Consider the following 27,174-nt stretch of genomic DNA (forward strand, 5'->3'; position numbering starts at 1 on the left):
AAAAGCAAGTACCCTTTGGAAAGCAAGATTTGGCAGAACTGTTTTATATTATGCAATATACGTTTCAGGCCTAGGTTTCCTTTAACTGATATAGTACTTTAAATTGGTTTTACCTGCAAAAACAGTGCAGTATCCTCAAGTGAACCCTGCAGCAAGGAACAGAGCCAGGAGAAACGCACTGCTCTACAGCAGTAGCAGTCATGAGGGAATCCTCTCCAGGCTGGCAGGCTTCTCTGTATCCTTACTAGGGAATATTACTGTAAGTCATGGATGCTTGACACTTAGCTGCCAAAAAATAGGCGCTTAGACATCAACTGTCATTTACTGTAAAATTACAGTGCAGCCTTGTATCGTTTGATCAAAATTTTCAAAGCACAAACTGAAGTAAATATTTTTCAAAAGATGGATAATAAACATCGGCTTATTGCATCATGCATTCTGGAAAAACAAATCCACTAAAAACAGAAAGCATAAATTCAACTACATATATGTATGTATAATTTTATAAATAGGTTATACCTCTCCAAAGCAGCTAAAGTTTAGGTTAAAAAAAATCTCTGCAGATCCAGTCATATCTGTTACTTGTAATGAAGTATGTTCCATGATGTGCAGGCAGCTGAATCCTGGAGAAATCTTCACTGCAAGGATGTCTGTCCTCTTCCTGTCCTGGAATTTTTGGCACTACAATGGTTAACAGTTTTGGGTAATCAGGCAGAACAGCACTGCACATGCTCCAACGAAGTCCCATCCTCACCTTCCTCCTCCTCCACTAAAAAAAAGTGATTTCATTGATCACACTGCTTATAACCCGATCTGGGAATGAGGGAATTATGTGACTGATCAGATTCTCCCTCATAGATCAAGTAAAGCCTCGTACACACGATCAGTCCATCCGATGAGAACGGTCTAAAGGACAGTTGTCATTGGTTAACCGATGAAGCTGACTGATGGTCCGTCGCACCCACACACCATCGGTTAAATAACCGATCGTGTCAGAACGTGGTGCGTAAAACACAACGACGTGCTGAAAAAAACGAAGTTCAATGCTTCCAAGCATGCGTCGATTTGATTCTGAGCATGCGTGGATTTTTCACCGATGGTTGTGCCTACTAACGATCGGTTTTGACCTATGGGTTAGGAATCCATCGGTTAAAAAGGCATGTTTTAAGAGGCATGTTACATTTTAAAGCAGAAATCTAGCCAAAAATGAAAGATAAATAGAAATACTTTATTGAAAGATAAAAAATAACAAAATCAACATTTGAAGTAACATTTTCCTTCATTCCAGAGATTCCCCCCAGAATACTAGATCCCCCCCCCCCATAAGCTAGATTTATAGATTTCTTTGGCCTCAGCATCATTCAACCCACTTTCTTTTAGCCCAGGTCATTCTATACCTGTTCCCAGCCTGTGACAACTGCACAGTGAGGCCTTCTTTAAAGTTCCAGCCCTGTTGTACAGAGACTGCAAGAGATTTATACCAGGTCAGTTTCATGTGCTTAATTAACTCATAACTGCTAGTGTTGCTCACGAATATTCGTATTGCGAATAATCGGCTCGAATATGGCATATTCGAGTATTCGCAATATATTTCGAATTTCGCAATGAATATTCGCAATTCCGAATATTCGCATTTTTTCAATTTTATTTTTAAAACAGATCACATCCTATCGACGTCTAAAAGCATTGCTGGTATGATTAGAGACCCTGGGCCGAGTAGCTAAGCTGAGGCGATCCTTTTATGTTGCCGAATATAAAAAAAAAAAATTGCGAATTTTCGCTAATGCGAATGCGAAAATGATTGCGAATTTTCGATAACTGTGGTAGGAGAACTCTGATTGTCTCTGATGCAAAAGGGGGGGCTTTGTGTATGTTTCTGTTATTAATATTTGTATGTTTGATATTACTTTTTTTTTGTAAGAAGGAAAAAATTGCGCATACCTTAAAAAAAGGGGAGAATACAGCAGCAACTCAAAAATGTTATACAACATAAATTAATACAAGACAGAAAATGGAGTCGCTCTACAAGAATAAAAAATATGTCTACTGACAAGACATGTGGGCAAATTATAAAATAAGCAAGCGCAAATAACTTGTGAAATACACAGTGAAACAAATATATAAAGAAATATAGTCCCAATAATAGAAAAATAATCTTTCATAAAAATGTCTTTGATATGTGAAGTGAAAAAAGTCCAAAGCATGCAGCATGAACGTGTTCAATCTTCAAGGTGTTTGATTGACAAACGGCTGTGACAGATGGATAGAGTAAAGAATCACCACCAATGCAAAACACTTTTTATTTTCTATTGTAAAATATCAAGAATATTCTGAGCCAATCAGAGTGCTCCTTCCGCATTTGCCGAATATTCGCAATTATTTTGTATTGTAAAATATCAAGAATATTCTGAGCCAATCAGAGTGCTCCTTCCGCATTTGCCGAATATTCGCAATTATTTTGTATTGTAAAATATCAAAAATATTCTGAGCCAATCAGAGTGCTCCTTCCGCATTTGCCGAATATTCGCAATTATTTTGTATTGTAAAATATCACGAATATTCTGAGCCAATCAGAGTGCTCCTACCGCAGTTATCGAAAATTCGCAATTATTTTCGCATTCGCAATAGCGAAAATTCGCAATCATTTCATTTCGATAAAATATCACGAATATTCGAATTTAGCAAATATATCTCGAATATTCGACTATATATTCGAGATATATCGCGAAATCGAATATGGCGTATTCTGCTCAACACTAATAACTGCATTAAATTGGGCCTTTTATAGCTACATAATATTAAGCTTTAAAGAAAGCATACTTTCCTTATAGTGGTATTGAGAAATACTGCCATTGCTGACTTTCTGTGAAGATAGCTAACTGCCTAGCTCCCAGCTTCAGCTCCACTGATCAGAAACAAGCATTGAGGAGAAAAGGAACAGCAGGGAGAGATCCAGGGGCACCCCCGCTACATTGCAGATGGTGAGAGGTTATATCAGAGGCGTATCTAGTGAAAATGGTGCCTATGGCAAGCACTGAAACTTCGCCCCTGTCAAAACATTTGAAACCCATCTTTCAGATAATACTGTCAGTATATACAGGTATATAGGGAGAACAGTAGTTTAGTGGTTGGGACTTGCCTCACTTGGTTTGAATCTGGGCCAGTAAGCTATCTGCATGTAGTTTGCCTGTTCTCTTGGTGTGGGCATCCTCCAACGCCATGTCGGTAGGTGATTGTATTTTATGATTTGTGATTTTATGTGATAGACTAACACAGAGTGCCAGGTTAGGTGATATACAGTAGTGCCAGGTTAGGGTGGTATAATGCCAGGTTAGGGTGGTATAGTGCCAGGTTAGGTGATAATGCCAGGTTAGGTGATATACAGTATTGCCAGGTTAGGGGGGGTATAGTGCCAGGTTAGGTGATATACAGTAGTGCCAGGTTAGGGTGGTTGTGCCAGGTTAGGGTGGTTGTGCCAGGTTAGGGTGGTATAGTGTCAGGTTTGGTGGTATAGTGCCAGGTTAGGGTGGAAGTGCCAGGTTAGGGTGGTATAGTGTCAGGTTAGGTTGTATAGTGTCAGGTTAGGGTGGTATAGTGCCAGGTTAGGGTGGTAGTGCCAGGTTAGGTGGTATAGTGTCAGGTTAGGGTGGTAGTTAGGGTGGTAGTACCATGTTACGTGGTATAGTGTCAGATTAGGGTAGTAGTGCCAGGTTAGGTGGTATAGTGTCAGGTTAAGGTGGTAGTGCCGGGTTAGGTGGTATAGTGTCAGGTTAGGGTTGTAGTGCCAGGTTAGGTGGTATAGTGTCAGGTTAGGGTAGTGCCAGGTTAGGCGGTATAGTGTCAGGTTAGGTGGTATAGTGTCAGGTTAGGGTAGTGCCAGGTTAGGTGGTATAGTGTCAGGTTAGGGTAGTGTCAGGGTAGGTGGTATAGTGTCAGGTTAGGGTAGTGCCAGGTTAGGTGATATAGTGTCAGAGTAAATACATGACACAATTAGATAAGAGAATGCTGGTCCTGTCCTCTGTCACCTGCACTAAAAGCACAAATCTATGACTGTCCCTGCTGCAGATCTTCCTTCTCCCCTCCCTGAAGTAAACATAAAGAAAAAAACTCACATGGACTCAGCAAGCAGAGGACTGATTCTGTCTTCTTCCTGGAACTGAAGTCAAAATGTGGGAGGGGAAGAGGGAGGGGCTGCAAAATGGACAAAGCATTATTGGCCAACACCTGGGATGAGATGCAAATATCTCCCTCCCTTTGATGGTCGGGAGTCAGGACAGCAACCACATTCTGGAGCCACATCTCTTGTGAGCTGGTAGTTGGTTACAATGCAATCCAGACCTGTATACTGCTAAATGAAGGAGATGATTTAATGCACTAGTCCAAAAGGTCTGCCCACTGGCAGCATGTGAGATTTATAGGATGGTCTTATATGCTTTTATCATATTAACCAGTATCTCACTCTTGGGGAGTTTTTTAAACCCTATTCCTGTTATAGTACATTATACTGGTTATTTAAACGTTGATGTATTCCTGACATACATATTTAATGGGACAAAGTGTGTTATGGCCCTTCTTGATTTATTTACCCAAGATGCCTTTCTGTCCATTTACTAGTGGCACAAATTTGAAGTTTTTGGTGTAACCATTGGCTTATCCTAAGAATGTTTGTAACCGTTTTCTTTCATACACTAAGATGTGTTGTTTTTGTGTTGTATGTACAGGTGAAACTCGAAAAATTTGAATATAGTGCAAAAGTTCATTTATTTTACTAATGCAACTTAAATGGTGAAACTAATTTATAAGATAGACTCATTACATGCAAAGCAAGATAGTTCAAGCCTGATTTGTCATAATTGTGATGATTATGGCCTACAGCTAATGAAAACCCCCAATCTCAGAAAATTTGAATATTGTTAAAAGGTGCAATATTCTAGGCTCAAAGTGTCCCACTCTAATCAGCTAATTAAGCCATAACACCTGCAAAGGGATCCTGAGCCTTTAAATGGTCACTCAGTCTGGTTCAGTAGGAATCACAATCATGGGAAAGACTGCAGACCTGACAGTTGTACAGAAAACCATCATTGACACCCTCCATAAGGAGGGAAAGCTTATAAAGGTAATTGCAAAAGAAGTTGGATGTTCCCAAAGTGCTGTGTCAAAGCACATTAATAGAAAGTTATGTGGAAGGGAAAGGTGTGGAAGAAAAAGGTGCACAAGCAGCAGGGAATACCACAGCCTGGAGAGGATTGTCAGGAAAAGGCCATTCAAAAGTGTTGGGGACTTTCACAAGGAGTGAACTGAGGCTGGAGTCAGTGCATCAAGAGCCACCACACACAGACATATCCTGGACATGGGCTTCAAATGTCGTATTCCTCTTGTCAAGCCACTTCTGAACAACAATCAACGTCAGAAGCGTCTTACCTGGGCTAAAGAAAAACACACCTGGTCTGTTGCTCAGTGGTTCAAAGTTCTCTTTTCTGATGAGAGCAAATGTGCATCTCATTTGGAAACCAAAAGACACAGAGTATCGAGGAAGAATGGAGAGGCACACACTGCAAAATGCTTGAAGTCCAGTGTGAAGTTTCCACAGTCTGTGTTGATTTAGAGAGCCATGTCATCTGCGGGTGTTGGTCCACTGTGCTTCATTAAGTCCAGGGTCAATGCAGCAATCTACCAGGAGATTTTGGAGCACTTCATGCTTCTATGGGGATGCTGACTTCATTTTCCAGCAGGACTTGGCACCTGCCCACACTGCCAAAAGCACCAAAACATGGTTCAATGACCGTGGGATTACTGTGCTTGATTGGCCAGCAAATGCAGGACATTGCCAAGAGAAAGATGAGAGACATGAGATTGAACAATGCAGAAGAGTTGAAGGCCACTATTGAAGCATCCTGGTCTTCCATAACACCTCAGCAGTGCCACAGGCTGATAGCTTCAATGCCACGCCGCATTGAGGCAGTAATTGCTGCAAAAGGGGCCCAAACCAAATACTGAGTACATATGCATGCTTCTACTTTTCAGAGGTCCGATATTGTTTTATGTACAATCCTTGTTTTATTGATTGCATGTAATATTCTAATTTTCTGAGATTGTGGATTTGGGGTTTTCATGAGCTGTAAGCCATAGTCATCACAATTATGACAAATCACGGCTTGAACTATCTTGCTTTGCATGTAATGAGTCTCTCTCATATATTAGTTTCACCTTTTAAGTTGTATTAGTGAAATAAATGAACTTTTGCACGATATTCAAATTTTTCAAATTTCACCTGTATCATTGCAGAGTGCTACCTTACTTTTTTTTTTGTATATATATAATATTTTGTTTATACTGTATGTTCCAAATTTGAAAATATTAAAATTATACTAGTATGAAGTCATGTTTTTGCATGCTCATTGTATTCAGGAAAAAACAATTTATTCGATTCCTTTGTGATATATTTTAATATCTGTAGAAAAAGAGAGACCAGAGAATTAATTACTTGTGCATGAAAATTCATTACATTCACAGTGATATCTGTACCGATGGATAGTATTCTGCAGTGTTAGATAATAGGAGGTATTAATGAATTCATCAAGGTCATTTTTTCTTTCTGTGGTTTATCTGCACGTATCTTTTTGTCACCCAGGTGTATGGACCACAGTTTATCAAATGATACTGTATTTCCAGTGTTTTATTATACATCCCACAGATCTATTTTTCTGCTTTTCATCCTAAAATCTGGTACATTCATATTTTTTCCAATGTATTTTATATCTTGGTTTCCTTTAATCACAATAGTTGAATTTCAGATCAGCCTCTATATATGGCAGTTTCTCAGCTTTTATCTTTTTGCCTTTAATAAATTGCAAATCTTGGGTATAATTCTATTTCCATACTCCTTCTTTCACCACATCTGCAGTTTGGATTTCCAGTTTAATGTTTAGTTTAGATACATGTGACTGAAATCATAGACCCCCCCCCCCCCCAAATCTTTATCTAAATGTAGCTTTACTCCATCAAAGAGTCGAATCTCTGTATGCAGGGGTAATTATGTGACATGCCTTTGGGAATTAACCCTGAAGCATATATTTGGCCCATTAAACAATGGGAGGGTTAATAACAAAGTTGGCAGAGGAGGAGTTTTGGCTTTGCAAAGAACCTTTAAGAAAAAGCAAATTTTACCTATAAATAAACGTCACTTTAACCCTATTTTTTCTGTGATCCCCTCCTTTCCCCAAAAATGTCATTTTTATTCATGTATAGAAGTCCCATGTCTCATGTAGACATACCTAATAACCCGTTAATGAAAAAGGACATACATACCATCTCATAAGAAAGCTACACACATTAACACATATTAAATATAGAGATACATTTTGGCAAGTGGCAAGTACATTTTATTAAAGATTGCAAGGGGCATTACAGTATGGTGTGTCAGGTGTGCTAAATGCATTTGTTTTCTTTTTTCACATCCTTTGCTTTTATTTTAATCTGGTAATCCTGCTATTGATATACTTCCTGCCTTAGGGTGACAACCGAACTGAGCAGCGTTGTCACCCTAAAATAGGGTGTATGTAAGGACTACATAATATTGTGGTTGCCATTTTTTTGTACTATGTATAACCACCCTTTCTAGCAAGGAACAATAATTGATAACAGTCTGGAGTCTTTTTTTTTTGCACTCGTCAAACAGATATAATTAAAGCATTCTATGGTATATTTAACAGACCAAAAACAAGCAAATAAGATAAATGTATTGATAGAGTTTACATACTTGCCACTTCCCGCCCAGCCTATATTAAGATGGCTGGGCGAGTCTCTCTCTCAGTCAATCCGGATGGATGTCATATGATAAATATGATACAGTACCCTAAAATTTAGGAATTCGTGTCCGGTGGACGCAGACGGTGATAGACCGGCTGCACAGGGGCGCAGTCTGTCACCGGCTGTGTCCACCGGACACAAATTTACAACTTCAAAAAACTTGCCATGTCCCTTACTAAATACATTGGGCAATCAACATTACCTATTCCCATTGACACCTTGCATCATCTCATAGAGTCATCATCCTATGCAGGATGGAAACGCAAGGGAATTACATTTTTGTCAGACCTTGCAGATAAAGGTAAAATTAAACTGTTTTCCGCGCTCCTAACGGAGTATCATCTTCGACATTCTGACAGGTTCCTATATATTCGCACCCAACACTACCTTGCCTCACTCAAAACTTTGTCATGGAAGATCCCTCAGATGGCCTGGATCTTCATTAAATCCCCCACAGCTTTGCAGAAGAGCATATCTCTGTTCCATAGCATTCTACACCAAAAAACTACCTTTACTGGCTCAGCAGCTCTAATGCGATGGGAGAAATGCCACGTACACACGATCATTTTTCAGCATGAAAGAAAACATCGTTTTTCAGCATGTCTAAAAAACAATGTTTTCCCAACTTTATCATTAAAACGACGTTGCCTACACACCATCGTTTTAAAAAAATGATCTAGCAAAGCGCGGTGACGTACAACACGTACGACGGCACTTTAAAGGGGAAGTTCCATTCACCTTTGGGCTGCTTTAGCTGATTCCGTGTTAGTAAAAGACGATTCACGCTTTTTTGTCTGTTACAGCGTGATGAATGTGCTTACTCCATTCAGAACGGTAGTTTTACCAGAACGAGCGCTCCCGTCTCATAGCTTGCTTCTGAGCATGTGCAAGTTTTTTATGTCATTTTAGCCCACACACGATCATTTTTTACAACCCGAAAAACGACATTGTTTAAAACGACGTTAAAAAGTGCAGCATGTTCGAAAAAATTTGTTGTCGTTTTTCAGAACCTGAAAAATTATGTGCAGCCCACACACGATCATTTTAAATGACGTTTTTTACAAACAACGTTTTTTTCATGCCGAAAAATGATCGTGTGTACGCGGCAAAAGACCTAGGTCAAAATTTCTCACATCTCAAATGGGAAAAGGTTGCCTTCATGCAAATAGATTGTGTGCAATAGCTAGCAAGGACATTCTACATACGATTAAACAAGTAACACTTTTACCTTCTGTATTTTACAGCTGAAGTTTTTTTTTTTTTGGGGGGGGCACGGCACCACACACATTAGTTATGTGTAATTGTGTGTATCCCCCTAAACCAGAAGACTGCTACTTGTGCTAAAAATCACCCCTGCTGTGTCTCCTTACACAATGTAACACATTCTGCGAATGGGTGGTGGAATCTTGTCATTCCACCACCCATTCACAGAACGTGGTGACAATGATCAGGCTCCAATCACTAGGGTTTTTAGGCTTTTCGAAAAACAAGGTCTAGACAGCAGCTCCTACCTACAGTAGGTCTTTTGTGACCCTCTTTAAAAAGTGTGTCTCTGTTCAAACCCGCTCTCTTCAGACATGCACTTTAGCAATTGGTTTGGTATCCAGGACCCATTGCATATGGCTCATACTGAGACCATGACCTGACAGCAATTGTTCACACTGGCCTTTCTGGAAAGGTGCCCCCAAAGCTTTCATATCTCCCCAGATTATACCTCGAATATAGCTGCCCAGAGATTACCTGGGTTTGATAAACATTATTATCCTAAAATAACTACTACATCCTTCTCCCAATAACAGAGAAAATCAATCTACCCCCTGAGCTTAGGGAAAACATACAGAACCCACAAAAGATAAAACTCAGCCTAGGCTTTTTACATCCTAGCAGTAACAAATTATACATTTATTGTCAACACAACTGCAAAGGGCACTAAACACATTAAAATGGATTCCATCCTATACTATATGCCCATAATCAAATTATTTGTTTAATGTGGGCAGTAAACAAAACAATGCATTTAGAGAGAACTGTATGCCATTAAATCAGTGGCTATTAATAATCATGCAGTCAGTATCAGTTATGTAATAATACAAAAAATATTACAATTTACCATAATGATAAATCACACAGTTAATAGGTTTGTGTTTCCCATTGCTTTGTGACACGTTTTATAGGGCAACATTAAAGATACACCGACAACAAAGATATATGCCTAGCCTATCATATATATTTTGTTATATAGCCTGTAGTAAGGCAGAGCAAGAATTCAGCGGAGGACATTAAATTTTCATATGTGACAGGTGCCACAAATAAATGTCAAATGCTTTTTGATGGTGTCAAATCTGTGTGTGCCGCTATATCTTTAATACTGCCATAACTACATTTTGTTGTGAACGAGTTCTATTTTTAAAGTAATATTGTTTGTGAATTCATTGTGAAAAAAGTAGTTAAAAAAAAAAAAAAACATGCATACTTTAACCTGTAGAATGACATTATACTACAATTACAATGTTTTTCTTATTATGCATAAAACCTGTAGTAAGACCCTCTTAACAAGGTCCCCGATGGTTTAAAGCAGGGCAGATTTCCATTACAGCAGACTATTAGAACCTTTGCAGCTGTCTTGCAAACAAAAAGACAATTTTGCTAATGGATGGCGATCCTTTGATTTTCTTTTCATTCATGATAACGATCAAATTCAAACTCATTTATTGCTTGTGAAGTAACAATAATCTAATAGTATTTTTATTCATGATCATGACGCATTAAATACAATTCAGATTCTTTTTTTTCTCTCAATGGAATGTTGTAGCAGATGTAATTTTCTTTTTATTCTTGATATTAATCCTGTGAATCAAATAAAAACGTACATTGCAATGTTTCAAAAAGTATTCTATGACTTGAAAATATATTAGCTAGAGATATTCAATATTTTGGAAGATATTCAGCTTTGTGGTTTACAATTCAAGTTGTACAAGTTATTCTATACAGAAATGTTAATAATACATTTATAATAAAAGCCCTACTGGGATGGATAAATAGCAAGTAATAAAATGGTTGAAATACCTTCCTGGAGAAAATGTTTCATACATCGGGTGATGATCTTGGGGCATAGGCACTTAGTCATGGGAAGGAGGTTTAGCATAACTATTGGCTATGTCATTAGATATTATAACCATACATCTAGGCCTTGCTTCATGTGACCAGTGCAGGATCAAGCACAACTTCTTTTAGAAATAAATATATTTTAGCCCTTTATTGCTCTTTATTTATCCATCCCTAAAAGACTATTGAGATAAGTTTGTTAACATTTTATTAGAGATCCACTTAATGTCACAATATTTTTTAGTAAAGTGTTAATGTGAGAAAAGCAAAAGGAATCAGGCATTGATCACTTGTGGTTGTAATGATGTAGACTCTAGGACCATCATCCATATTTTAAATTCAATACATAGTGAGTTACAACCCTAGAACAGGTATACACACAGTAAAGTCTAAAATGTTTGAACACTTAAAGCGGGAGTTCACCCGATTTTTTTTTTTAACATTAGATTGATGCTCATTTTGTCAATGGGAATCGGGTAGTTTTTTTTAAAATCGAAGCAGTACTTACCATTTTAGAGAGCGATCTTCTCCGCCGCTTCTTGGTATAGTCTTCGGGACTGGGCATTCCTATTTGATTGTCAGGCTTCCGACGGTCGCATACATCGCTCTCTAAAATGGTAAGTACTGCTTCGATTTAAAAAAAACTACCCGATTCCCCTTGACAAAATGAGCATCAATCTAATGTTAAAAATTAAGTTTTCGGGTGAACCTCCACTTTAAGCTGGGTACACAAAAGTTGTCTGGTTCAGTCAGTGTGTCAGCAATCTGTCTGACTGACCAGCTTTTGTCGAAGGGACATGCTGGAAAATCAGCCAATGGCTGCAAGTGCTGACCATTGTTTTCTGGTGTGGGGGGTGGGGGGGCAGAATACAGTAGCACCGTGAGGGAGATTGGAGCACCAACATCCTTTTTGTTGGTACAGTGATCTGTCAGTTTATTTTGCTTCAACCCATTGAGCAACTCATTCTTGGCAGCTCTATTATTATTTAGGTCCCCTTAAAAATTATTTCAATTATTTCTGCATATTTGTTGTCAAATAACTTTTTCATTATATTTTAGCTATCCACCCCTCACAATTGGAATTTTGGACATGTTTGGTTTTGAAGAATTTCAAAAAAATTCATTTGAACAAGTAAGTGTGATTTTGTTTAAATAAATGTATTTAATACATTTTTATTTAAAGGATTAAGCAAAATTACTGGTCCCAGAAGTTAAATGTTTCTATAATTTTGGAGAACACAAAATACTGCCCCATATAAAGTCTTGTCTCCCCTACCATTGTAGTTAGCCTGTGCTTTGTCCATTCAGGTTAAAGCTAAAGGTTAGCTTTGACCTACTGTATATCTCCCCTTGACCCAACAGCACACATTTACCTACTTCACTCTCCTGTTACACAGTTCATTACCAAGAACTGAAGAAAATAGGTGATATGGAGTAGTATGTGACTGGACCTATTATTGCTGTAACCCTGTATAAGCTATGACTCTGGCTTTTCATAGTTAACAAGGAGCTTTCATTTTTGCTCAAGGATACCTGAATAGATTATTAGGAATTTTGAAAAGAAGACATACATTTTCCGCTGAGGAGGGATGCATTAATAAGCTCTTATCAGATTGTATATGTCAACTATAAGGATGTTTGATTGTGGAACAGTCTGGTGCCACATACAGTGGCTGCTTTATGCAGCTATATGACTATTGAGTTTTCTACACCTAAAGGGAAACTATAATGTACGGTATTTTCAGTGATCACACAGTTAGATATACTATTTCTAATATATATTATATATAAAAGCATTTGAAAGATTTTAGCGTTAAGCCAAGGTGAGGTTAAACCAGTGTAAAAGTGTAGCAAGTAAAAACAGATGAATATGTCTGACAGCTCACGAGTTGGAACATCTATATGAAATGGCATTGTGTGTGTATATACAGTATAGAGTAAAGAGTGTTCTGGCATATAAATGTAATATCAACAAACATGGATGCAGCTGATTTAGTATGCAGATAGTGATGCAGAAGTAAAGCAATCTTTAAGGTTTAAGGTATATATATATATATATATATATATATATATATATATATATATATATATATATATATATATATATATATATATATATATATATATATATATATATATATATATATATATCTGGCACCGTAGGAGCTGCTGGATAGGATAGGTTGTCTGTTCTTTGCCTCAACCCTCTCAAGAACCTCAGCCCCTCTGACACACCAGATTAAGTATATAAATGTACAATATCACAAGAATTCACTGAAAGTAAGACTTAGTACCAAAAAGTAGTGGTATATCAATGAAAACAGGCATCAAATCAGGTAGTGGAGGAAAACTGAATTAATTTTTTCACTCAACATGGTTGCTAACTAGGTTAGCATAAAATGGATTAATAGTGGTAATAATACAACTTAGCACACAGTGACTAATAGCAGGGAATAGGTAAGATGACATTTGGTGCCCAGATCAGCATAAACGGTAGCAAGGCCACCTCAAATGCAGAAATGAGCAGTAGTAATGTTTAATCTACTGAGTGCTGGAACTACACTGGCAGAGTGCAATTATGACAATGATGCTAGTCCTAGACGGACTAGGTATGCACGGTCCAAAAAAAAATGTATTAATCTGTGTTTTCAGCAAAATAATAGTTTAGCACAACACTCCTTTTGGCAATGGTTTTAAGCTTGTCTTCCTCAGGCCAGTAATATATATGTTACAATAAATCGCTCTAACAAACCTAAAGTGAAGATCTACTTTGGCAACAGAGGAAACCAAATGACTATAAGCAGCTGTTGATCGCACAGCCCTCCCAGCACTGATTGTGACAGTATAGTTTGTATAACTTGCTCCTCAGCATCTTTATAAAGTTATACAAATCTCTTATTTAGCAGCAGTATAGCTACCTTCTCAAAATTACTGATCCATCTTCTGTTTGTAAACAAACTGGCTTAATATACTGGTCATGACCATATTTGGTTAGTAAAGTCACCCAGGATTCCCATTTGTTTTCATACAGAATCTGAAGTTGGTATTTGTGACAGGAGGAGTGGCAGGCAAACACTGTGTGGCTTGTGTGTCATTGCGTCAGTGGGTCAATATCATTGGGCATTGCTCATCAGGATTGACTTTGATCTCCACCACTGGACATCATGATTGCCCTTGGACATCATTATTTTTTTTATCAAATAAAGGACTTTTCATGGCATGGGTGTTTTTATTTCTTATTTAAATTTTATTTGTGAATAAGGAACAAAGGTTTCTGTGTACCCCATATACATCCATATGGGGGTAGGTATCTTAGGGCTTTTTTTTTAAAGGTTGTATACAGATTCTATTAAGGCCCATACAGACCCCCACATACCTTATTCTCTTAACATGGCCACAAGGTGTCTTGCAATGGATGGGAGCTTTTACACCCCCTCCCCCCAAGCAAGATATCTTCCCAGTTTTGAAGGTAGCCTGATATGGTTCAGAAGGTGGGGTGTGCAATTTCCTGACCAGCCAGACAGCATGTCCGGATACTATTTATTTGATGAATTTTAGGGGTGATCTCATGCACTGGCCCATTTAACCTCTTTTCGCATACGTGGCGCAGAGATGCAGCCTCTCAGGGGGGTTGGTTTTAATGGTGAGAGGCTGCATATATGTGACCCTATGTAAACACTTTTCTGTGCTGACAGAGTGCTCCCTGCACGCACCCAGTACAGTAACCACAAAACTGATACTTGTGATCAGGAACTTTCCAATTAAGTGACTGATGTGACAGCCAATCACAGCAGACACATGACCAAAATGACTGCCTTTAGAAGCTCCACAGTGTGTGTTCCATCTCAAAAATGATAAAATACCATTATTCAGGCATGCAGCCTGGCTAACCATAAAACGAGGGAACAGTCAGTTTGCACCCCCCTACTCTTGAACCATACTAAGCCACATGCCATTGGGAGTGTACCTTGCAAGGGATTCACTGTATTATTTCCACTTTTTTGTCTTTGTCTTATCTTATGTTCATATGTTTTCATCAAAACCTTGTCCTGATTGACTGTGTTTCTGGCTGCCAGCATAATTTATGCTGGGTGGCTAGCTGTAATATGTGCCCCCTCTGTGCAGTAAGTGTTTTTGTCTTTTTTATTGCACATTTGGGTCATCTGCTCTGTAGCATGCATTATGTCACATTCACTGTTTATACATTTGTTAGCCCTTGTGGTGTCGTATGTTTAGGGTGGCGGCTTTTGATCTAGGGATGGTCCCTTGGGGGTTATTAATGGGGCATTGTGTTTTCTGCTTCTTGCCTTGAGAAAGACAGTCTGTGACTCGACAAAATGTCAGTGCAATAAAGCTATTACACCTTGACAACTTGTAGAAGCTACTTGAGTACCTACAATACTTGTTGCTCTCTCTCTTTCTCTATACATATTGTATGTTACATAAGTAGTTTCAACAAAGAGAGAACTGGTCACAAATCGCTCCTTAACTTTGACATCCACATCTTTATTTAAAAGCAGATGATCGACAGTCCATAACATCAGGAGCATGTTTCATAACTGAAAAAAAACAGGAGGTCAGAAGACTGTATCTGACCAAGATATACGTTATCATTAATGAATGATATAGTCCTACACACATTTTTATACCCCAATAATCTCGGCATAATTAAATAATAAAAAAAATAGTTAACACTGTATAGATAAAATGGTCTAAAACACATACAACCACAGCAACACACACACACTCCGTTCATGTGTTCGTAAAACAAAAAATAAATACATTTTGTAGTCATTTTGATACTTGAATTTTTTTTTTCATTTATATCAACAGCTGTGCATTAATCTGGCCAACGAAAAAATCCACCAGTATATGAATGAACTGCTTTTCCTGCAAGAACAAACTGAATGTGCACAAGAGGGAGTTTCCATGGAAACCATGTATTGTCCTGGAAACCACACAACAGTTCTGGATTTTTTCTTCCAGGTATTTCTCTTTTCATTATATACAACTGTAAATATTATGCAGACAGTCTCCAGCTACCCTTATGAAATTGTGTGTTTTGTATTTTCACGCTATATGGTACTTTACTTTATTTCATAACAATAGATTACCTTAAGTTTACAATCTTGTAAAAATCCTCAGTCTCCCTTAATTGACTGTACATTGTTGATTTGATTTCTATACTCATGGCATACATATATGATGCATGTGTAAAGAAATAATAATAAAAATATACTAACGTAATATTGGGCAGGAGGATAAATGTTTTTTTATTTTGTTGTAAGCCAACCTACATGCTAGGGTCTGTAATACTTAAAGGGTATGTAAAGAATTTCCCTTTTTTTTTTAAATAACAAACATGTTATACTTACCTCCACTGTGCAGCTTGTTTTGCATGTAGTGGCCCCGAACTTGGTCATCTGGGGTCCCTCTGCAGCTGTCTCAGCTCCCCCTCGCAAGAACTCATCACCTTCATGCGAGTGAGCTTGCATGGTGATGAGTTCTTGCGGGCGCGCTCCTGTGATACAGCCGGCGGCCATAGCTGCTCACTGTATCACTTGGCCCCGGCTCGCCACGTCATTGGATGTGATTGACAGCAGCGCCAGGCGCCAGCTAACCGGAGATGTTTTTTCACCTTAATGCATAGAATGTAAGGTGAAAAAACATTTACCTTTACAACCCCTTTTACCTGCTTCATATTTTAGAAGCTAAACTGTTCTTTAGTGTCTGTATCATCAGCCTGATATTAATGTTCACAGGAAAGCATCTTTCATAAATGTCTGAATACACTGACTGTAAGATAATATCTCAGGATTTTCAGGAATCCTGACTGTACTAAATTGTGCATCTTTATACAGTTTCTCTGCCCTATTTTTGTAAATCATACTGGCAAAAAAAGGGCCTTTTTTTCACATTGACCAAATGAAATGCATTAAATGTAAAGGTTCGAAAACAACATGTTTTAGCAATATTTCTAAAGAATAGCATTTTTTCCCTAGAATGAAAAACACATTATATCTGCTCTGTGCAAGGGTATTGCACAGCATGTCCCTGAACCACCTCTTGTGGAGTTCCTCACTTGCACTCTCTTCTCTTCCTCTTCTGTGTCCTCTTCTGTGTCTTGCTAAGGGGGCAGATATGCAGGCTTGCTCCTGACCCAGGCTGTGTGCATTTATAGACACAAACACGACAAGGTTTAGCCCCCCCCCCACTCTGTGCTCAATGGATTTGATTGACGGCAGCAGGAGTCAATGGCTCCCGCTGCTGCCTCTGTGTCCTGTGAATGCACAGAGAGAGGACAGAGCTGCTACAGATGGGCACAGTGCTGGATCGCGTGAAGACTTGGGTAAGTATCCTGGAGAAGGAGGGGGGCATACTGCTACTGGGACATTGTTTTAATTAATGCGAGGAATGCATTAGGTAAAACAAATGTATGACTTTAGAACCACGTTAAATGTATATAACTGGTGCAGAAAATGGGAATATGCATGCTTAGGTGCCAGGTATGTATCATTTTTTTTAAGTTACAACATCAATGGCTGGTATCCCAAAGCAGAAAGGACCTCACTGTGGCTCCAGTGGGTTGGAAATGGCTGGGAAATCTTGGTGGATTACTTTTGCTGCATTGCATTAGCAAGGTTAGTGCATGGTAAGAACCATGTACTAAGGCATACATATTAATAGTAGAGATTAGGCTGCATTCGTTTGGGCCTGTTTTAAGAAAATATTTGTGCATCAAAAAAACATTCCCTCACACATATCCCACCGCGATCACCAGCCTGAACCAATGACTAAGGACTTGGCAATGTTGCAACCTTCTATTATTCTTTTTGAGTTATCCCTTGAGTTATCCCTTGTATTAATTTTCCAGTTCCTATCTGACAGATCCTGTTTAAGGTTGGAGGTTACAAGCGACTCCTAGTATAATAATATTTACCAGGGCACACTTCTGCACAGGAGGGTGCCAGCTGTTCTTTTACTGATTGGTTCTTGCTGTTAATGTGACTGCATAATCATAATGGGATGCTTTTGTTAGGATTTTTTTGGTAATACATTATTGTATTGCGGTAGTCAGTGTTTTTTTGTGGGTTTTTACATGATGTCTTATGAGAACCTAAAATACAAAAGACTTAAAAATGCACCTAAAAGTGTACAACTGCACTGTTAGTGAATTTTTTTTTGAATAAAGCAGAATAAAAAGAAATAAGGGGTTAATATATTACTAAGTTTTAAAATATTGCTGTTCAGAATATGTGAATGATATTTCATGGAAAAAGAGCATGCCTCTTTCTCTATGTGCTTTTTTTTGGGCAACACATATTTAAAGTATTTAAAGTATAACTAAAGGCAATAGTATATATTTTTTTCAGATAGAGTGGTGAGAGGTTTGAACCACTGTCGGGTATATATTGTTGTCTATGTCTCGGTTAGGGAGCTGTACTCTCTCTGATTGTCCTATTCACCAATTTCACCAGGAATAAAAGTTAGGGTATGCCAAAATTTTGAGCCGCCAGAATAGTATTGGGTTGTAAATTTTCAAATGGGGACACTCGTTCTCATGAAAAATATCTAGGCAGGAATTTCCCTCACAGTGGAAATATAACCTGTTACCATACTTTCTGTTGAGTCTACAGGAAACAAAAGTATATCTCCCTGACACACAGATGGGAAAAAAAAATTATTTACTGTTCTTCAGTTTGTGAATGGACAGGGAGCTCTTCCTGTTCATTCTTTCTGTGCAACTGAGGCTGCAGGGATAGAGATTGAGGACTGGTTTCAAAAGCGAGACATCAAGGGTCTGTTTATACCCCTGATATTTCATCAAAGCCCCCCCCCCAACAGAGCTGCTAAAATAAAAATGTAAAAAAATTATTAAATAAATGTTAAAAAATAACTAAACAACTACTGATACCATCCACTGCCCTTCTGACACAACCTCTGCCCTACTGTCACCATCTGCTGCTCTACTGACACCGTCCTTTGCACTACTGCCAAATTTCACTGCCCTACTGACACTGTCCACTGCTTTACTGGCTGACATCGTCCACTTCTCTACTGACTAACACCAACCTCTGCCCTACTGAAACCACTCACTGCTCCACTAATACTATCCACTGCCCTACTGACACCATCCACTGCCCTACTAACACCATTCACTGCCCTACTGACATCACCCACTGCCCTACTGACACTGTCCACACACCGTCCACTGCCCTACTGACGCTGTCCACACACCGTCCACTGCCCTACTGACGCTGTCCACACACCGCCCACTGCCCTACTGACGCTGTCCACTACTCTACTGATTGACACTGTCCACATTAAAGGCCGGCTACGTTTATATTTTTACAGTAGGAGTATTGTAAGAAAAACTTATGCCACAGAAAAAAATTGTAAATATATAAAATGAATAAGAACTGCCACAGTGGCTATCTATACGATATAAGGAACATCAACAGTGAATGATTTATTGTGCAGACAGTGCTATCACCACTATATGTACTGCGTAACATTAAACCATACAACCGTGCTTATATATTCATAAAAGTGTTGAGACAATAGAAAATAATGCTCTGTAATTTACATATCATAAACATAATAAAAATCAAAATGGTCATTAATTTAATATCTACATAAAGTGTCATCATTATAAATTATAACTAAATCAGTGTAGCGCAACAATATATCATAGCCAGATATAAATTACTTTATATATGAAAAAAATGCTAAAATGAATATACGTGACTATCAATCAATTCTTGCAAAATTTTTAATAAAAAAATAACAAATAACCACACACAAAGCCCAGCATAAAAAATGCAATTAAATAAAAAAAAATGCAGTGCAATGCATTGTAGGATTTCAGTGTAAGTGGTTTGAGTTTTTTTTAAATAAAAGGTTTTTATGATTTTACGCTAAGCTCCCTCTTTCTTTTTTATATATATATATATATATATATATATATAGATAGATAGATATATAGATAGATAGATAGATAGATAGATAGAGATATATATATATATATATATATATATATATATATATATATATATATATATATATATATATATATTTTTTTTTTTTTGGAGCATGGAGTTTTTATAGTTGTTGAATGATTGTATGAGACATTTTTGATGGATAGATCCCTGGTGCCCATGAAGAATGCATATAGATATAAATTCTGATTTTATGATCAGCCATTAGTTCTGGTGAGTGATTTAGCAGATTGTGGTGGTGGTTTCAACACTGAAGGTGTAGCATGTAATTTGCTTGATTAGAGATGGGATTCTCAGCTCTTTCTTTCACTTTGGATGTGGACTTTTTGAAAAAAAAAAAAAAATGATGTACTGTACAGGACCCTTTTTTTAGTTGAAGGTATTATATGATTGGTTGTTTGATTTTTATTATAATTATGATATGTAAATTACAGAACGTCACTTTTTTTTATGCACAGGACACTTTTTTTAAGATAATACATGAATTGTTGTTTGATTTTTAATATATTTAGGATATTTGATAGCGCTGTCTGCACAAAAAAAAAATCATTCTATTTTTTACAGTGACATTTGTTTTATTATATTTTTCAAAATGTTCCTTATTATTTAGCTAGGTAATTTCTTACAAAAAAAACATCAAACCTCAGTGATCTTTGATCTCTTTCATGTTGTTCAGGTAGAGGTACACCTCTCAAAGGTTGCCTACCCCTGCTGTATACTATATAATTTGCTAAAAATGTTTACATATGAAGAGTCATAAAAATATGCTATAGAAAAGTGAAGAGAAACAACTCGAGAAAAGTGCACAGACTGGGAGCTACATGTGAAATCTGGGGTTTGCTGTCCTTGAACTTTGCCTTTAATAATTTGATTAAGATGCTATCATAAAGTGAACTGTTTCTCATATTTCTATCAGACCTATTCAAAAAGGCATCTGCATTAACCAATTATCTTTCAATTTCTGTGCAAGGCTGCATTGCTGCCCAGAAATTGCTAGATGCCTGGAAGCTTTGCTGACCTTTGGTCTTAATGGTTTAAAAGAAAAGAAAGATGAAGTAAGAACTACAGTACAAGTGCATCTCAAAAAATTTGAATATCATCAAAAGTTGATTTATTTCAGTAATTTAATTAAAAAAGTGAAACTCGTATAAATTCATTACACAGAGAGTGATAGATTTCAAGCATTTCTTTATTTTAATTTTGGTGGTTATGGCTTACAGCTAATGAAACATAGAAATGTTGACTTACTGAAAAGTATGTCTATGTACAGTATAGTATGCTCTTAATACTTGATTGGGGCTACTTTTGCAATTATTACCGCATCAATGCGATGTGGCATGGAGGTGATCAGCCTGTGGCACTGTTGAGATGTTATGGAAGCTGTGGTTGCTTGATAGTGGCCTTTCAGCTCATCTGCATTGTTGGGTCTGGTGTCTCTCATCTTCCTCTTGCAATATCCCACAGATTATCTATGGGGTTTAGGTTAGGCAAGTTTGCTGGCCAATCAAACACAGTGATACCATGATCATTAAACCAGGTATTGGTACGTTTGGCAGTGTGAGCAGGTGCCCTGCTGGAAAATTAAATCAGCAACTCCATAAAGCTGGTCAGCAGAGGGTAGCATGAAGTGCTCTAGAACAGTGTTTCTCAACTCCAGTCCTCGGGGCGCACCAAAGGTCATGTTTTCAGGATTTCCCTCAGATCAAAACTGCTGTGGTAATTACTAAGGCAGTGGAAACTGATAAAATCACCTGTGCACAATAATGGAAAGCCTGAAACAAGACCTGTTGGTGCGCCCCGAGGACTGGAGTTGAGAAACACTGCTCTAGAATTTCCTGGTAAAAGGCTGCGCTGACTTTGGACTTGATAAAACACAGTGGACCAACACCAACAGATAACACGGCTTCCCAAATCATCACTGACTGTGGAAACTTCACACTGGACCTTATGCAACTTGATTCTATGCCTCTCCACTGTCCCCTCCAGGACTCTGGGACCTTGATTTCTAAATGAAATGCAAAATTAGCTTTCATTCAAAAAGAGGACTTTGGACCACTGAGCAACAGTCCAGTCCTTTTTCTTCTTAGCCCAGGTAAGACGCTTTTGACGTTGTCTCTGGTTCAGGACTGACTTGACTCAAGGAATGTGACAGTTGTAGCCCATGTCCTGGATATATCTGTGTATGGTGGCTCTTGAAACATTGACACCAGCTACAGTGTCACTACAGTCCACTCCTTGTAAATCTCCCCCAAAGTCTTGAATGCCCTTTGCTTCACAATCCTCTCAAGTTTGCAGTCATCCCTGTTGCTTGTGCACCTTTTTCTACCACACTTTTTCCTTCCACTCAACTCTCCATTAACGTACTTAGATACAGCACTCTGTGAACAGACAGCTTCTTTAACAATGACCTTTTGTGACTTACCCTCCTTGTGGAGGGTGTCTATCACTGTCTTCTTGACAACTGTCAAGTCAGCAGTCTTCCCCATGATTTTGTAACCTACTTAATCAGACTGAGAGACCATTTAAAGGCTCAGGAAATCATTACAGGGGGGTTTGAGTTAATTAGCTGATTAGTGTGTGACACCAGGAGTCTACAATATAGAATTTTTTCACAATAATCACATTTTCTGAAATACTGAATTTTGGGTTTTCACTAGCTGTAAAACACAATCATCAATAATAAAATAACTAAATTATTGAAATAAATTATTGAAATATATCACTATGTGTGTAATGTATACAATATACGAGTTTCACTTTAAGAATTGAATTACTGAAATAAATTATTGTTGATGATATTCTAATTTTTTCAGATGCACCTGTACTTATCTGCATATTTGTCCTGCATTTTGTGATCTAAAGTATTAAAATCCAGTGGGGTAAGCCAGGCAATCTAGAAGTCAACAGCCACCTCTAATAATAGATTAGGTAGTTACTGCTAATAACATTACAAATGGATCCCTGCTGTGTAATTTATATATTTTCTTACAGATTCATTCAACCTATGCAGTAGAATGAAGCTAATTGTACACGTTCATCAAATTTCTTACACATTTCACCTAAAAAGAATTGGGCCAGATCCACAAAAGAGATACTCCGACTTAACTGCTGTTCAGTCTGTGTGTAACTTTGGAAACGATCCTCAAAAGGCTTTTTCCAAAGTTAGGCAGAAGATCCGGCATGTGTAATTGAATTACACTGCCGAATCTTAGGATGCAGTACCGCATCCGCCGCTGGGGGCATTTCGAGTCGAAATGCCGTTTCTAGTATGCAAATTAGCACTTAAGGCGATCCACAAAGCTTTCCAGCTTTCTTTTTGCGCCGTAAGTGTTATTTTGCAAGTGTAAAATTAGGGCTGGTTCTACAAAGTGTAAACTAGTCACACCTTGTAAAAGCCCATTCCAGCGACGGCATTTGGTATGCTTTCCCGAGGGAGAACTCCACGGCAATTTGTAAAAACAAAACCGGCATGGGTTCCCCCCCAGGAGCATACCAGGCCCTTAGGTCTGGTATGGGTTGTAAGGGGACCCCCCCTACGCCGAAAAATCGACGTAGGGGGTCCCCCTACAATCCATACCAGACCCGTATCCAAAGCACGCTACCCGGCCAGTCAGGAATGGGAGTGGGGACGAGCGAGCGCCCCCCCCCCCTCCTGAGCCGTGCCAGGCCGCATGCCCTCAACATGGGGGGGTTGGGTGCTCTGGGGCAGGGGGGAGCACTACGGCCCCCCCACCTCAGAGCACCCTGTCCCCATGTTGATGAGGACAGGACCTCTTCCCGACAACCCTTGCCATTGGTTGTCGGGGTCTGCGGGCGGGGGCTTATCGGAATCTGGGAGTCCCCTCAAATAAGGGGGCCCCCAGATACCGGCCCCCCACCCTAAGTGAATGGATATGGGATACATCGTACCCCTATCCATTCACCTGTAGGCAAAAAGTTAGTTAGTAAACACACAACACAAGGCTTTTTAAAATATTTTATTATTCTGCTCCGGATGCCCCCCCTGTCTTCGTTATTAGCTCAATTACCAGGGGGGGCTTCTTCTTCCGCTCTCCGGGGGTCTTCCACTCTCCGGGGGTCTTCCACTCTCCGGGGGTCTTCTCCGCTCTCCGGGGGGGCTTCTCCGGACTCCGGGGGGGCTTCTCCGGATTCCGGGGGGCTTCTTCCATCTTCTCCCCTCTTCCGCTGTTGACTCGGCGAACCCCGGTTCTTCTGCAGATGTCCGGTGCCTTCTTCTTCAGCGCTGGCTGCCTGCTATGTTTGTGTGTTAGCTCAATTTCTAACAGGCAGCCAGCGCGGTCTTCTGTGGCGTCAGGGTCTTCTCTTCCTTTCTTCCGATGTTGCCTCGTCGCCTGTTGTCGCTGTAATGATGGAAGCGCGCCTTGCATCCCATTTATATAGGCATCACCGTCCCATCATGCTCCGGCAGGTACCCACGTGGTGGGTGCCTACCCACGTGCACCCACCACGTGGGTACCTACCGGAGCATGATGGGACGGTGATGCCTATATAAATGGGATGCAAGGCGCGCTTCCATCATTACAGCGACAACAGGCGACGAGGCAACATCGGAAGAAAGGAAGAGAAGACCCTGACGCCACAGAAGACCGCGCCGGCTGCCTGTTAGAAATTGAGCTAACACACAAACATAGCAGGCAGCCAGCGCTGAAGAAGAAGGCACCGGACATCTGCAGAAGAACCGGGGTTCGCCGAGTCAACAGCGGAAGAGGGGAGAAGATGGAAGAAGCCCCCCGGAGTCCGGAGAAGCCCCCCCGGAGAGCGGAGAAGACCCCCGGAGAGTGGAAGACCCCCGGAGAGTGGAAGACCCCCAGAGAGCGGAAGAAGAAGCCCCCCCTGGTAATTGAGCTAATAACGAAGACAGGGGGGGCATCCGGAGCAGAATAATAAAATATTTTAAAAAGCCTTGTGTTGTGTGTTTACTAACTAACTTTTTGCCTACAGGTGAATGGATAGGGGTACGATGTACCCCATATCCATTCACTTAGGGTGGGGGGCCGGTATCTGGGGGCCCCCTTATTTGGGGGGGGGGGGGGGGGGGGGGGGGGGGGGGGGGGGGGGGGGGGGGGGGGGGGGGGGGGGGGGGGGGGGGGGGGGGGGGGGGGGGGGGTGGGGGGGGGGGGGGACTCCCAGATTCCGATAAGCCCCCGCCCGCAGACCCCGACAACCAATGGCAAGGGTTGTCGGGAAGAGGTCCTGTCCTCATCAACATGGGGACAGGGTGCTCTGAGGTGGGGGTGCCCGTAGTGTGCCCCCCTGCCCCAGAGCACCCAACCCCCCCATGTTGAGGGCATGCGGCCTGGCACGGCTCAGGAGGGGGGGGGCGCTCGCTCGTCCCCACTCCCATTCCTGACCGGCCGGGTAGCGTGCTTTGGATACGGGTCTGGTATGGATTGTAGGGGGACCCCCTACGTCGATTTTTCGGCGTAGGGGGGTCTCCTTACAACCCATAACAGACCTAAGGGCCTGGTATGCTCCTGGGGGTGAACCCATGCCGGTTTTTTCTTTGAAAATTGGCATGGAGTTCTCCCTCAGGAATGCATGCCGAGCGACGCCTTAATTTTTATTTATTTTTTCCCCGACGCAACTTTTTTAAGCCGTCGCGATCCTCAAAACTCGGCGTAACGTAACTTCGCGCATGCGCAGTACGGCCGGCGCGGGAGCGCGCCTCATTTAAATGGGACTCGCCCCATTTGAATAGGAACGCCTTGCGCCGGCGGAATTTTAGTTACACAGCCTGAAATTTCTAGATAAGTGCTTTGTGGATCAGGCACTTAGGTAGAAACTTTAAGGCAGTGTAACTTAAATGGGATTTTTTAAGTTACGCCAGGTTTTTGTGGATCTGGCCCAATTGTGTTTATCCTCATCCCTCTAGGAATGAAAAAATAGCCTTGGACATTTGCTGAGAAATGCATTGGAGTAAATTGAAGGTGCATTTTACTGAAATTTCGACAACAGCAAAATCAGTCTCAAAGCATAACCCTATTGCTAAGGCTATAATGTGATCATTGCATTGCATCCATCAGATATTGTTTATGGATTTAAAGCAGAAGTGATGTGTGGTTGCTAAGACCTGATAGACAGGAAATCCCAGCTTGCTTTCCACTAAAACTAACTGTAGCTATGGTTGTATCTCAGGCGTATTTGCAGGAATACAGTGGGTAGGCAGTACTTCTAAAATATTAGAGCTTTGCTGTTATTATCCATACAAGCACATGTGCCCTTCCTCCTTCAAAATGACTCCTTACCAATTTGCTAATGATATGCATTACAGACAATAGGTATACAAAATGCCAAGTAACAATGTTTTATATATATATATATATATATATTATATATTATATATACAGTATATATGTATATTATATATATATATATATATATATATATATATATATATATATATATATATATATATATATATATATACAGTATATATGTATATATATATATATATATATATATATATATATATATATATAAATGTATATAATATTATCTAAGATTGCAATAATTGTATAAAATAAGTTTACACAAAATATGTAAACACAATACTTTGTTACATTATTAAAACCAAATCAAATGTGTTTTTTTTTTTTTCAGAAGCCATTAGGTTTTCTGTCTGTTCTAGATGAGGAAAGCCAGTCCATTCATTCCATGGAACAAAGCCTCTCGAAGCGACTGCAGTCACTCTTGGAGACATCAAATTCAAATACAGTGTACACATCAGCAAAGGACGGCAATGGCAATGTCACATCTAAGGATCAAGGTCCCGTCTTCACAATTATGCATTATGCAGGAAGGGTAAGTAGTATGAATTGTGTAAATAGGATCCTGCACTAAAGAAAGAATGTTTCTTTGTAACATATACCTGTGTTATAGTTTATGCTTCATTTTTATATGAATATTTAAACTTTATTCTCGGATCATACTAATTTCAATTTCCTAGCTTCTGGAAGATTTATCAAAGGGTGTCATGGTGCTGAAATATTGATTTACTTTCTTAATATCATCATTCATTTAGAGGCAGCATAAATGTATTCGCTTCATTTTGATGGCACAGCCCTTGGCTTGGGGAAAAAGCCCTAATTAACCACTAGGGTGACATTCACCCGGATCCTTGTTAGTTCTGCAGCCTGTGAACGTGATTAGCTTCTGCATTTTAAGCTGCTCAAAATTGTCATGGTATTAAAGCATTGCAAGTGGCAGGAGAGTGTATGAACATACAGAATTTCCATCTCCA

At 39.5% G+C, this 27,174-nt stretch overlaps 1 protein-coding gene across 1 annotated transcript in view; it reads left to right on the plus strand.

The window, feature by feature from the left end:
• Positions 1-27,174, plus strand: part of MYO16 (myosin XVI) — a 357,599-nt gene that overhangs the window by 215,478 nt on the left and 114,947 nt on the right. Inside the window, exons 21-23 of the mRNA XM_040336205.1 lie at positions 11,974-12,046; positions 15,748-15,900; positions 26,535-26,735. Coding sequence (XP_040192139.1) covers positions 11,974-12,046; positions 15,748-15,900; positions 26,535-26,735 — 427 coding nt within the window. The remainder of the gene's footprint in view (positions 1-11,973; positions 12,047-15,747; positions 15,901-26,534; positions 26,736-27,174) is intronic.

Source organism: Rana temporaria, chromosome 2 (genome assembly GCF_905171775.1).
Source record: "Rana temporaria chromosome 2, aRanTem1.1, whole genome shotgun sequence".
NCBI lineage: Eukaryota > Metazoa > Chordata > Amphibia > Anura > Ranidae > Rana > Rana temporaria.